The 15093-nt window shown below is 42.2% G+C and overlaps 1 protein-coding gene across 1 annotated transcript in view; it reads left to right on the plus strand.

Moving 5' to 3' along the window:
* The window catches only part of LOC129837540 (oxysterol-binding protein-related protein 3-like), a 99782-nt gene extending 84822 nt beyond the window's left edge, over positions 1-14960 (plus strand). The window contains exons 9-12 of the mRNA XM_055903809.1: positions 3627-3722; positions 3979-4144; positions 6296-6429; positions 14375-14960. Of these exons, the coding sequence (XP_055759784.1) occupies positions 3627-3722; positions 3979-4144; positions 6296-6429; positions 14375-14506 (528 nt within the window). The 3' untranslated portion in view covers positions 14507-14960. The remainder of the gene's footprint in view (positions 1-3626; positions 3723-3978; positions 4145-6295; positions 6430-14374) is intronic.
* Positions 14961-15093: the final 133 nt, after the last annotated feature.

Below are 15093 nucleotides of genomic sequence, written 5' to 3' on the forward strand. Positions count from 1 at the left end.
TGTGTGTGTGTGTGTGTGTGTGTGTGTGTGTGTGTCATGGGGGCTGTGTGTGTGTGTGTGTGTCATGGGGGCTGTGTGTGTGTGTGTGTGTCATGGGGGCTGTGTGTGTGTGTGTGTGTGTGTGTGTGTGTGTGTGTGTGTGGGTGTGTGTGTGTGTGTGTGTGTCTCATGGGGGCTGTGTGTGTGTGTGTCATGGGGGCTGTGTGTGTGTGTGTGTGTGTGTGTGTGTGTGTGTGTGTGTGTGTGTGTGTGTGTGTGTGTGTGTGTGTGTGTGTGTGTGTGTGTGTGTGTGTGTGTGTGTGTGTGTGTGTGTGTGTGTGTGTGTCATGGGGGCTGTGGGTGTGCGTGCTACACCTCTGCTTAGAACTAGACGTTCAGTAGAACTGGAGGAAATCTAAGATGTGTCAAATTCGTTATATACAGGGTTCCAGCTGTTTATTTGGCAAACCATATGCTGTATGCCTATAAACTCAGTGGCCAGTTTATTAGGTACACCCATCTAGTACCGGGTCGGACCCCCCTGTAGCCATGAAGTGGTGCACCGGGTCAGCAACGATTTTCAGAGACGCTGTGGCTTTCAAACGTTGATCATTTGGTATCAAGGGACCTGACGTGTGCCAGGAAAAGCCACACCACTCACCACGGCCACCAGCCTGTACCGTTGACACCAGGCAGGATGGGGCAATGGACTCATGCTGCCTACGTCAAATCCTGACTCTGCCATCAGCATGGCGCAACAGGAGACGGATTTGTCGGACAATGCGGTGTTGCATATTCATTGTTACTCAGTTGTATAACATGGTGGGATATACACTGAGCATACAAAACATTGGTGAAAGCTATGATCACTTATTGATGTCACTTGATCCACTTCAATCAGTGTAAATGAAGGGGAGGAGACATGTTAAAGAAGGATTTTTAAGATTTAAGTGCCTTTGAACGGGGTATGGTGGTGTCAGGCGCCCCAGATTGTGTCAAGAACTGCAACGCTGCTGGGTTTTTCACTCTCAACAGTTTCCTGTGTCAATCAAGAACATTCCACCATCCAAAGACATCTAGCCAACTTGACACAACTGTGGGAAGCATTGGAGTCAACATGGGCCAGCATCCCATTGGAGTCAACATGGGCCAGCATCCCTGTGGAGTCAACATGGGCCAGCATCCCTGTGGAGTCAACATGGGCCAGCATCCCTGTGGAACGCTTTGGACACCTTGCAGAGTCCATGTCCTGATGAACTGAGGCTGTTCTGAGGGCCAAACAGGGTGCACCTCAATATAAGGTGTTCCTTATGTTTGGTATACTCAGTGTATATCACACCATGTTATACAATTCAGTAACAATGGACAGCCGACTTCAACTTTAATCTAGTCTGTAGACCGATGACGGTAGTAATCTAGTCTGTAGACTGATAATATTGGGTTGATGACGGTAGTAATCTAGTCTGTAGACTGATAATATAGGGTTGATGACGGTAGTAATCTAGTCTGTAGACTGATAATATAGGGTTGATGACAGTAGTAATCTAGTCTGTAAACTGATAATATTGGGTTGATGACGGTAGTAATCTAGTCTGTAGACTGATGATGTAGGGTGATGACGCTAGTAATCTAGTCTGTAGACTGATGGTGTAGGGTGATGACAGTAGTAATCTAGTCTGTAGACTGATGGTGTAGTGTGATGACGCTAGTAATCTAGTCTGTAGACTGATGGTGTAGGGTGATGACGCTAGTAATCTAGTCTGTAGACTGATGGTGTAGGGTGATGACGCTAGTAATCTAGTCTGTAGACTGATGATGTAGGGTGATGACAGTAGTAATCTAGTCTGTAGACTGATGGTGTAGGGTGATGACGCTAGTAATCTAGTCTGTAGACTGATGATGTAGGGTGATGACAGTAGTAATCTAGTCTGTAGACTCATGATGTAGGGTGATGACAGTAGTAATCTAGTCTGTAGACTGATGGTGTAGGGTGATGACAGTAGTAATCTAGTCTGAAGACTGATGACATAGGGTGATGACAGTAGTGATCTAGTCTGAAGACTGATGACATAGGGTGATGACAGTAGTAATCTAGTCTGAAGACTGATGACATAGGGTGATGACAGTAGTAATCTAGTCTGTAGACTGATGGTGTAGGCTGATGACATTAGTAATCTAGTCTGTAGACTGATGGTGTAGGCAGATTACATTAGTTATCTAGTCTGTAGACTCATCTTGGTAATAATCTAGTCTGTAGACTGATGACATTAGTAATCTAGTCTGTAGTCTGATGGTGTAGACTGATGACATTAGTAATCTAGTCTGTAGACTGATGGTGTAGACTGATGACATTGGTAATCTAGTCTGTAGACTGATGGTGGTAATAATCTAGTCTGTAGACTGATGACATTAGTAATCTAGTCTGTAGACTGATGACAGTAGTAATCTAGTCTGTAGTCTGATGTTAGTAATAATCTAGTCTGTAGACTGATGGTGGTAATAATCTAGTCTGTAGACTGATAACATTAGTAATCTAGTCTGTAGACTGATGACAGTAGTAATCTAGTCTGTAGACTGATGGTGGTAATAATCTAGTCTGTAGACTGATGACATTAGTAATCTAGTCTGTAGACTGATAATATAGGGTTGATGACGGTAGTAATCTAGTCTGTAGACTGATAATATAGGGTTGATGACGGTAGTAATCTAGTCTGTAGACTGATGATGTAGGGTGAAGACAGTAGTAATCTAGTATGTCGACTGATTGTGTAGGGTGACGACAGTAGTAATCTAGTCTGTAGACTGATGATGTAGGGTGATGATGCTAGTAATCTAGTCTGTAGACTCATGACGTAGGGTGACGGCAGGAGTAATCTAGTCTGTAGACTGATGGTGTAGGTTGATGACGCTAGTAATCTAGTCTGTAGACTCATGACGTAGGGTGATGACAGTAGTAATCTAGTCTGTAGACTGATGATGGTAGTCTTTTGCCTACATGTTTTTCATCATGTCACGTATTCAAGTGATAGTAGCTATTTCCAAGAAGAGGGTACTTATAATAACTGTGATATGTGGTTGTTTTTTGCTACTGACCTTAGTTGACTGTAAATCTCTCTGGAGAGGAGCGTCTACTACAGTACATGACTAAAATGTTAATGAGCAGACATGTTTATCATTCCATCCAGATACAGCGTTAAAAGCTTGTCCTCTTTAATCATCTGATTCCACATTGCAAATGAAAGGCATTTATTTACTTTGCAGTATTCTTCAGGAATGCCAGGTTGATGAAGGTATTACTGAAACAAGTTGTACTTTTATAGTTACTGACGTAGAAGTGCACTTACTGTATGTATCCCAAATGGCACCCAATTCCATATACAGTGCACTGGTCAAAAATAGTTCACTGTATAGGGAATAGGGAGGCATTTAGGACGTATACATAGTTACTGACGTAAAGCACTGCACTCAGTGACAGGAGGGATTTGAAGACTCCCCTTGTCTTCTCTTGTCTTTCCCTGTTGTTTTGAAATATCTTGTGTATCTTTTCAGTTCTCTGCTGAATATAGAACACATCCTTTTCTCTATCAGTCATTCCTTAAAATAAACATTATCTCTCTCTATCTCTCTCCCCATTCTATTTTATTCAGGCATCTACATTTGACACCCCTAAAAAGGAAAAAAGGCCCCCAAGGAAATGGCGTGGTTCTAAAAACTACGGCAAAGAAGTGAGAACAACACTGCAGGTGCTGTAAAAGGAAACCGTCTTTTAAAAAGCACATTCACGTGGGTTAAGCCCCACGGAGACCTTCGGGTTGAAACGGTGCATGATGGAACTGGGGGAACATTCATCAGTGTGTGGCTATCTGTTCTTTATTTCATGGATAGTTCACTTTACCTCACTTGCAACTTCTGTGCATCAAAATGTGTGTGTTCATCCACTGTTTGAAAAATGTCAGATACATTTCTGTTTGTCTGCTTCCTGTTCCTGTTCCATCCCAGGTTCCCAGTTGCATCTCATCTGGCTCTGTCCGTCTCCACGCCTCCAACCCCAACCTCTCTACTGCAGCCCTAGGGACTGCGAAGGCCTACCCTGAACCTCCCTATGTGGACTCTCCTATAGACGTAGCCAAACTACAGGAGGACTTCTGCCGCGTCGCTAACAACCGTAAGTACTCTCTCTGTCACCAACACCAATAGCTCCTAATAGGAGATAGCATCGCTAACAAGCATAAATAATCTCTCTCTGTCACCAACAACCAATAGCTCCTAATAGGAGATAGCATCGCTAACAACCGGAAGTACTCTCTCTGTTACCAACAACCAATAGCTCCCAATAGGAGATAGCATCGCTAACAACCGTAAGTACTCTCTCTCTCTCTCTCTCTGTTTCCAACAACCAATAGCTCCTAATAGGAGATAGCATCGCTAACAACCGGAAGTACTCTCTCTCTCTTTCTGTTACCAACAACCAATAGCTCCCAATAGGAGATAGCATCGCTAACAACCGTAAGTACTCTCTCTGTTACCAACAACCAATAGCTCCTAATAGGAGATAGCATCGCTAACAACCGTAAGTACTCTCTCTGTTACCAACAACCAATAGCTCCTAATAGGAGATAGCATCGCTAACAACCGGAAGTACTCTCTCTCTCTTTCTGTTACCAACAACCAATAGCTCCTAATAGGAGATAGCATCGCTAACAACCGGAAGTACTCTCTCTCTCTTTCTGTTACCAACAACCAATAGCTCCTAATAGGAGATAGCATCGCTAACAACCGTAAGTACTCTCTCTGTTACCAACAACCAATAGCTCCTAATAGGAGATAGAATCGCTAACAACCGGAAGTACTCTCTCTGTCACCAACAACCAATAGCTCCTAATAGGAGATAGCATCGCTAACAACCGTAAGTACTCTCTCTGTCACCAACAACCAATAGCTCCTAATAGGAGATAGCATCGCTAACAACCGGAAGTACTCTCTCTGTTACCAACAACCAATAGCTCCTAATAGGAGATAGCATCGCTAACAACCGGAAGTACTCTCTCTGTTACCAACAACCAATAGCTCCTAATAGGAGATAGCATCGCTAACAACCGGAAGTACTCTCTCTCTCTCTCTCTCTCTCTCTGTTACCAACAACCAATAGCTCCCAATAGCAGATAGCATCGCTAACAACCATCTTTCATCTGTCATCTTAATTCGGATCCCCATTAGCTGACGCCATGACGACAGCTAGTCTTCCTGGGGTCCTAAACACAACAATACAGAGACGTAACAAACATGAGAATGTACAAGTCCTCTGTCACGGACACCCAATAGATACTAATAGGAGACGCTTTGTTTTTGATTTAGTATGCCGCCACTTGCATTTTGTCTAATAGCATTATATACACTACACATACGCTTGTGGCTGAATGGAAGCATGTCAATGTTCCAACATCTAGTGGAAAGCCTTCCTAGTATAATGAGATGTTCGACGAGCAGGTGTCCACATACTTTTGGTCATGGGGTGTATGTAATTTTTCAGAGATTGTCAGGTTGACAATTTAAATTGGGTTAAAATAGGAAATGGACGCTGTCGACTCATCTCCCTGAATTACATATGAACATAGTAACATTGTCTAAAAATGCTAATATGAAAATAGCCCATTGAACAGAGATGAGGCGGAGAGGTGCTGATTGACTCTGAAGCATTCCATTAGCAGTTATTACAGCAGGCCATCAGTGGTGTAATCATAGTGTGCAATAGGGCAGCAGGCTTCTGGCATGCTAATAGAAACTCTGTGTGTATCTGTGCCATAACACAACTGATAGAGAGTGTTGATGTGAATGACAGGAGGGCAGTGATAACCTCTGATTGAGACTCAGGGGGTAAAAGATCTCAATCAGATGCTCCCTCAGCTGAGCAGGAACCCCAGACGTGTACATTGTAGGTTCTCAGTTATTAATGGAGGAGACAACCTCTGAGGCATTACACTGAATTATTGAAACCTAGCTAATTGTTGTTAAAGGATGAATTATCTTTCTCACTCTCTCTCTCTCCCTCCCTCTCCTGCTCTCTCCCTCCCTCTCCCCCTTTCTCCCTCCCTCTCCCCCTCTCTCCCTTTCTCTCTCTCTCTCTCTCTCTCTGCCACCCCTCACTCACTTTCTCTCTCTCTCTCTCTCTCTCTCTCTCTCTCTCTCTCTCTCTCTCTCTCTCTCTCTCTCTCTCTCTCTCTCTCTCTCTCTCTCTCTCTCTCTCTCTCTCTCTCTCTCTCTCTCTCTCTCTCTCTCTCTCTCTCTCTCTCTCTCTCTCTCTCTCTCTCTCTCTCAGTGCATGCCACCATGAAGTCAGCCCTGAGCGCTCTCACCTCTGAGAAGGAGAAGTTAAAACAGGTGCTGGACCACCAAGACACATGCCCCCCTACCTCCCCAGGGATTATGGGTCTGAAGAACGCTCTGTCCTCGGTAAGATCCCCTCCCACACCTCTCATTCTGTCACTGCACTGTAGGTCTTCAGTCAGGGAGAATAGACGTGTCTCTCCTTTTGACTTGCTATTGTACCCTGGTAGCCTGTCCTCCCACACCAGTTATCAAGGGTGAATACTGACGCCACACCAGTGTCTGCTGACAAGCCTCTTACGGGGGATTACTGGCTGTGTGTACCCACCTGAACACACACAGTCTCACAGTCAGTCCTGTAGTCAGGGCCTCCCTCCTTTCCTCCCCCTTTTACATTCTTCCCTTCCTCCTTTCTTCCCTCTTCCCAGCCTTCCCTCCTTCTTTTACAGCCTTCCCTCCCTCCTCTCCTCTCCTCTGCTCCTGGCTGCATGTGCTACTATAGATATAGAATGAATAGAATGGGGTTCCCCAGTCAAGTCAGCGATGGCATAATGGGTGGACTGGCAGCCATTGCGAGTGTACCCATAGGACCAAAGCAGGACGTAAGAGCCGGAAGTAAAAGCAGGATTAATTCGAAAATTTGAAAACATTAGAAAATATTAGAAGGGCCGCCAAACGTTCAGGCTGCTACACAGACTCTATGGAGTCTCTGGTCTGGAGCTTCCAGTAAAACTGTTTCAGAGTATTTTTAAACTCTAAATAGTTAAATGAGTGAGAAATAGATGTCATTGTTGCAATAGTTTGTCTGTGGGCAACATATATTATCATCTGAAATTGACATGTTGAATTATTTTGTCATGTATATTTTTGTATATTGTATATTTCCCTAATGTGGACAGTTTGTGTTACTACCTTACACAAGCTTGCATTTTCACCCCATAAAATTGAGTGGAATTACACATCCTTTTTACCTCAGATTGGTGATGTTAGTATAAAAGTTTATAGTCATCACGATGACATAAGATTGATTGCTTGAAACGGATCAATATCTTTGTTTTGGTACCGTAGCAACTTCCTTTAAACTGCACGCAGAGACATTAAAAGGGTATCCAAGAGTTCATCTGACTGGAGAAGTAGATAAAGGGCTTCATTACCAAAGTCCTGAAGTATCCTTTTAAGTTAACTAACTGAAAAGTAGTTTAAGTTAACTAACTGAAAAGTAGTTTGTTACTTTTTTCGTGATGGCAGCCTCCAAAACAATCATCATCCGACGTTCTAAAATATAGATATAAACCTTATGCAAGTTCTCATCTAGTCAACCATGTATAGGTCATTCCAAATGTCCGTGTGGCTTTTGAATAGTGTTAGTTTAAACAGCGTTACACCCCTGGTTCTATTGATTGCAGCTTGATATCGATGGAAGGTATTGACCAAAACAAGGGTTACCCCGTTGGCAACCCACCCATCAAAATGCAACACTTCAAAATGTAGCTAGCTGTCTTCTACAAATTGCCCTCTAACCAGTGATGTACACATGATTCCCAGATTGTGTTTTTTGTGCTGTGTTAGTTTTAACAGGACGTGCAACCTCATATCCACCTCTCGCGCAGTTGATTTCAACATCATATTGATATGAGTCATTGACAAATAAGTGTTACGTTTCTCTTTCCGTTTTTGCCACACCCCCAAATCAAACTGCACCAGTCCAAAGTGTAGCTGACCCCCAAATCAAACTGCACCAGTCCAACATGTAGCTGACCCCCAAATCAAACTGCATCAGTCCAAAGTGTAGCTAACCCCCAAATCAAACTGCATCAGTCCAAAGTGTAGCTAACCCCCAAATCAAACTGCATCAGTCCAAAGTGTAGCTGACCCCCAAATCAAACTGCACCAGTCCAACATGTAGCTGACCCCCAAATCAAACTGCATCAGTCCAAAGTGTAGCTAACCCCCAAATCAAACTGCATCAGTCCAAAGTGTAGCTAACCCCCAAATCAAACTGCATCAGTCCAAAGTGTAGCTGACCCCCAAATCAAACTGCATCAGTCCAAAGTGTAGCTGACCCCCAAATCAAACTGCATCAGTCCAAAGTGTAGCTGACCCCCAAATCAAACTGCATCAGTCCAAAGTGTAGCTGACCCCCAAATCAAACTGCATCAGTCCAAAGTGTAGCTGACCCCCAAATCAAACTGCATCAGTCCAAAGTGTAGCTGACCCCCAAATCAAACTGCATCAGTCCAAAGTGTCTGACCCCCAAATCAAACTGAATCAGTCCAAAGTGTAGCTGACCCCCAAATCAAACTGCATCAGTCCAAAGTGTAGCTGACCCCCAAATCAAACCGAATCAGTCCAAAGTGTAGCTGACGGTCTTCTGCTGGTTGTTCTCTAACCAGTGGTGTACTAAATATCTCCAGACTCCATGTGTTTTTTAGTTGTGTTAGTTTCAACAGCGCGTGCAACCTGATTTTCCCCCTAATCGATATCAGTGATTTATTGACACTTGTCAAAACGACAGGGTTTTTGGTGCGTGTGCAGTTTATAAGGTGCAGTTTATAAGGTGCCGTTTATAAGGTGCAGTTTATAAAATATACCAGTAATTTGATTACTATTGTTGAACATGTATGGTAGTACATTATATGTTTAGGTTTTCATTATATCACAAACTGTTTCTGCATATTGGTTATTGATTTGGATTCGTTAAAACTGTTTTGACTGGGCTATTGTGTTGACTCCGCCCAGAATCACCCCTCCTATGACTCCTTCCCAATGCACTCAGTGCTACTAGTCTAGTCTTACGGGCCCTTTACTCCAGTAACTCAGACTCCCAATTGACTAATAAACCAGATGCTTCGATATAAAACCTTGAGAAAAACGACATGCACGTGTATGACTCCTTGATGACACAGGTTTCAGAACAATAAAGCAAGTTTATTCAAAATTCCCAAAAGAGGTATAAAATCCCAGCTCAATCCATCAATATCAGTCAATATCACAAATCAATAATCACACAAGCAATTATGATAAGCTAAAATGGACCATGGATTAGATACCTCCACCGCCCTTATCTAAATCCCTATGAGAAGCACAGCATTTAATAAGAAGAAGCATGATCTCTGACCTTCTACACCTACTGTATAAACAGAATTCTGTAACCTTTATTTAACCAAGTCAGTTAGTGATTCAAAACTCTAACAGCTACTTAAAACTTTGATCAATAAGGTAACCTTAATGATTCCTTCTGTGGAAAGGGTTCTTCATGGAACCCAAAAGAGTTCTTCCTGGAACCAAACTTAAAAAAAAAAAAAGGGTGATCCTATGGGGACATAGGAAACTGAAGAAACATTTTAGGTTCTAGAGAGCACCTTTTTTTCTAAGAGGGTAATTACGTATTTATGCTTAACACTTGCATCTGTGGCCGTAGCAACGCCCCTCTGGTCACTACTCCTCGGGCTAAAGAAAAGCCTTGTGGTTTTTCTGACGCCTCTGCAAAATATATATTGTACCAGTCAAAAGTTTGGACACACCTACTCATTCAAGGGTGGCTAGTTTGAAGAATCTGAAATATAAAATATATTTGGATTTGTTTAACACTATTTTGATTACTACATGATTCCATATGTGATATTTCATAGTTGTAATGTCTTCACTATTATTCTATAAAAAACTGTAAAAATAAAGAACAACCCTGGAATGAGTGTCCAAACTATAGACTGGTACTGTATGTATTTAAATAAACACATACAGTACCAGTCCCCTAACCCTACCACCCCTCCCCCAATTGGAGTAAACTAATGTACAACAACATTTAGGCTTCTACTTCCAGCTTATACATACTATGTACATTTTCAGTCTTAAAGGGGCTTTTTTCAGTCAACCACTAACCACACATTTTTCCTCCCCGCCCCAGGCTCAAGCAAGCCATGACGCAAGTAGCCCCTAACCCCCGAAGAGGGTGTGGGTTCCAATACCAAATGATATGAGCATTATCTCATAATGATCCGAGCCCCCTATCACTGTGGTTACCTGACTCCTCATTTTAGGTCTCTCCTAACTAGTCTGACCTGGGGATATTCAACGTCCATTATTTCTCTCAATGTTCATCCTCCTCTGTGCTCTGTTTGTGAGTTTAAGTGAAACTTCTTCATGGGTGTGTGTGAGATTAAGGCCTTCCTGTCAGCACTTCCTGCCCACGCTCTCTGCTTACTAAAGATGACTCTGAAAACTAGGCCTAAACCAACTTACTCTGATGCTAGCTAGCTAGCCACTTAATACAACTTGTTTTCTCTAGATGTATACTAACGTTCAGAAGTTTGGGGTCACTTAGAAATGTCCTTATTTTTTAAAGAAAAGCTATTTGTTTGTCCATTAAAATAAAATAAAATTGATCAGAAATACAGTGTAGACACTGTTAATATTGTAAATGACTATTGTAGCTGGAAATGGCAGATTTTTCTGCTGTTTCCAGCTGGATGAAGGCATTTGTGGGTGAAGGCTATTCCATGAGAGAAATTGCCAAGAAACTGAAGATCTCGTACAACGCGGTGTACCATTTCCTTCACAGAACAGAGCAAACTGGCTCTTACCAGAATAGAAAGAGGAGTGGGTGGCCCTGGTGCACAACTGAGCAAGAGGACAAGTACATTAGAGTGTCTAGTTTGAGAACAGATGCCTCACAAGTCCTCAACTGGCAGCTTCATTTAAATAGTACCCGCAAAACACCAGTCTCAACGTCAACAGTGAAGAGGCGACTCCGGGATGCTGCCTTCTAGGCAGAGTTGCAAACAAGAAGGCATATCTCAGACTGGCCAATAAAAAGAAAAGATTAAGATGGGCAAAAGAACACAGACACTGGACAGAGGAACTCTGCCTAGAAGGCCAGCATCCCGGAGTCGCCTCTTCACTGTTGACATTGAGACTGGTGTTTTACGGGTACTTTTTTAATGAAGCTGCCAGTTGAGGACTTGTGAGGCGTCTGTTTCTCAAACTAGACAAAAGCTAAAGCTGGAGACTTATATCTCCCTTACTAACTATAAGCATCAGCTGTCAGAGCAGCTTACCGATCACTGCACCTGTATACAGCCCATCTGTAAATAGCCCACCCAACTACCTCATCCCCATATTGTTATTTTTATTTGTTTTGCTCTTTTGCACCCCAGTATCTCTACTTGCACATCATCATTTGCACATCTATCACTCCAGTGATAATGCTAAATTGTAATTATTTCACCACTATGGCCTATTTATTGCCTTACCTCCCTAATCTTACTACATTGGCACACACGGTATATAGATTTTTCTATTGTGTTATTGACTGTACGTTTGTCAATCCCATGTGTAACTCTGTGTTGTTGTTTTTGTCGCACTGCTTTGCTTTATCTTGGACAGGTCGCAGTTGTAAATGAGAACTTGTTCTCAACTGGCCTACCTGGTTAAATAAAATAAAAAATAAAAAATAATAATAATAATGGGCCTCTGTGCGCCTATGTAGATATTCAATAAAAAAAATCCAGCTACAATATTAATTTACAACATGAACAATGTCTACACTGTATTTCTGATCTATTTGATGTTATTTTAATGGACAAAAAATGTGCTTTTCTTTCAAAATCAAGGACATTTTTAAGTGACCCCAAGCTTTTGAACGGTAGTGTATGTTAGCTAGCTAAGTCAGCAATGTTATGAATACATCTCCCATCTGCAGTCAACATCAGGATACGATTTGAGAGCACTAGTTAGCTCCAAAAGTGGTGATAGTTTTGACTGCATGCTGACAGTGAATTCAGAGACATTCAGTAGCCAGGACAAACATTATATTCACGATTTAACCAATATCATCAAAATCAATAAATCATATCACGTTTTTTGTCTCATTCAGTTGTTTTTACCTGATACAGTAGAATCCTGTTGAAAAATGATGTTAAAGTACCATTTCTTGTCCTAAAACATACATTTAAAATGATACTGTTGCTGCTTCCTGTTGTCATGGCTTTTTGATTTATGGCCGAGTGTCAAAACACTGGTTTTAGATGTTCAAATTCATAATAAATATGCTGTTCTTTTCTATATATTTTCTGGTAATAGTTGACTAAAGTTTATGCAACGTACTGGCCGCCTATTCCTCTTCTTTGTTGGATAATCAGTTTGCTGAAATAAGTCATGATATTTTGAAGATCAATACATAAAAGTTACTCCCGACACACACGTGTCACACTTGTATTCAGATGACTTGTATTTTGCTAAATGAGTGCCATATAAACTGCTCACGCGCCAATATTTACCAAGCTGTCACTCAAGACACAAATTAATTAGCTTGTTCTACTGTAATCAATAGTTTGCGCACATGAATCCCTCACATTGATATTGAATTGAAATGAATGGACCTGGGACAATAACAGCGGCGACATTGCACCGTTTGCGCTCTTCTAACAGACAAACCTCGAGGAACTTAGGTATCCTACATCTACCTGACGTTAGATGATAACCAGTCATAGTCGTACTATACTGTATGAAGCACACTCACAGATGTTTAGAACAATGACATATATTTCTCACTAACTTTAACCATGGAGAGAGTTTAAAAATGCTACTAAACACAATTTAACCATTTGCTCTAGACTAGTTTCCATAGTGACTCTGCAGCAGCCTGAACATTTGACTTCCCTACAGTCAGTGGCCAGCTTCACTACAAAAATAATTGTACCGCGCTTCCGTGAAGCAATTGTAATGACAGTCCACCACAACAAACCCAAGAGTTTCCTGCTTAGCAAGGGTTAGTGTGTGTTTCATTTCATTGTGTATTAGAAACACAGTTTGAGATCTTTGTGAGGGCATTTCACCAGTGGTTGAATGGGGAATTGGTCTTGCCGGGAAAATGTTGTCCGAGGTTGCAACAGTAAACAAGGGGGGCGGGGCTTAGAGGGTTAGAGGTTCCACGCCCATTCTATTCATTCTATTTCTATGTGTGCTGTTGCTGCAGGGAGGGAGGTATTGCCTAGGCAACCGAAGACTTTGCTTAAACACCTTGCTTGTTTCAGCAAGGAACAACAGAAAGTTAAATCAAGTTATCGCAGAAACGGACTCAACCACAATAGTGCCTGGTCATCGCGTCTTCAGTCAGCTGTTCGTTCCTCTTTTTTTTTTACGGTTGTGACAGTTATTTAATTTATTCATGACGGTCTTCATCCATAACCTCCAGCCCTAATGACATATCAATGTCTGGAAGTGACATTGTATTTTGTTGGATGTCTTGCCTCTCTAAGTCACTCTTGAAAGACACCTCTGTTCTTAACCACTCCTACTACTGATGAGGCAGATCTCATCTTGTTTGGGTCTTCTCAGAGCTTATTGGGGAGATATTTACCTCATCACATCTTCCCCACAGCTCTGTGTTCATACAGCACCTCTTCTCAGAGCTTATTGGGGAGATATTTACCTCATCACATCTTCCCCACAGCTCTGTGTTCATACAGCACCTGTTCTCAGAGCTTATTGGGGAGATATTTACCTCATCACATCTTCCCCACAGCTCTGTGTTCATACAGCACCTGTTCTCAGAGCTTATTGGGGAGATATTTCTAGGTACCTCATCACATCTTCCCCACAGCTCTGTGTTCATACAGCACCTGTTTTCAGAGCTTATTGGGGAGATATTTCTAGGTACCTCATCACATCTTCCCCACAGCTCTGTGTTCATACAGCACCTGTTTTCAGTACATGATGAATCCATTGACACAATCTATATGTGCAGAATCACATTTCAAACATTTATATTTTTGAATTGGCAGAAACACAAGTAATGCAGAAAATGTTTGATTAGGAAAATAGAAAAAGTATGAACCATACCAATCAGTAGAGATAAGTTGTGTTTTGGTGTCCCAGGGTCATATTCACTATGCACCAAACAGAAGATAACAGACTGCAACACAGAGGGATGTGTCCAATAAGAAACACTTGTTTTTCATTTTTCTGTTGCAAAAGGTTTTGCTACGGTGTTAACTAATGAATACGTCCCAGCATTGTGTGTGTGGCTGTGTGCTGAAACAGAACACTGGTTGTTTGTTGTTCCATCCAGGCTATAGCCCAGAACTCTGAACTGAGAGAGCGGCTGAGCAACATTCACGCTGAGTCCCGCTGCGTCCCAGAACCCTCCACTGGGCTCATAAACCTCTCTGGTTCCCTACAGGTGGGTGTGGGACATGCATGATGACGTGCATGATGACACACCCTCCCTCCCACATCAGCATCATCAGGTTTACAAAATTCCGCTAACTTGTCAGAGGATTCCGGATTCCAGAGGATTCTGGATTTTATGCATATTCCCTCCTAATTCTAGGACTCTAAACTGTGATTTCTGGAAAAACCTGGGAATGTTGTGAACGTTACCAGAATTTTACAACCCTGATCATCATCATTGGCATTATTATCTAATGAGAACAGGCTATATGATTATAATAGCATTTCACACATTTTATAATCTGCTGGCCTTAGTCCCAATACAACAGGTGTTGTCCCACTCACTGCTTGTTTACCCCCTCTGTAATGATGAGTGGTTATCATCACAACATCTCCTTAGTTGTTACAGAGTAACAGGTTCAGCAGTGTGTTCTCCTCCTAACTGTTACAATATGGATGCTTAGTGTTGACAGCTCCAACTCCTACTTATCAAGCTGAGTGTTGAGACAACAACTGATGAGAAGATTAGACTGAAAGGATTGGTAGTTGTAAACACCTCTCCTTCTGTTCAGAGTCAGTTGTTATCCTCATGAGCTCTCGCACGCACGCACGCACGCA

Source organism: Salvelinus fontinalis, chromosome 38, assembly GCF_029448725.1.
Source record: "Salvelinus fontinalis isolate EN_2023a chromosome 38, ASM2944872v1, whole genome shotgun sequence".
Taxonomy (NCBI): domain Eukaryota; kingdom Metazoa; phylum Chordata; class Actinopteri; order Salmoniformes; family Salmonidae; genus Salvelinus; species Salvelinus fontinalis.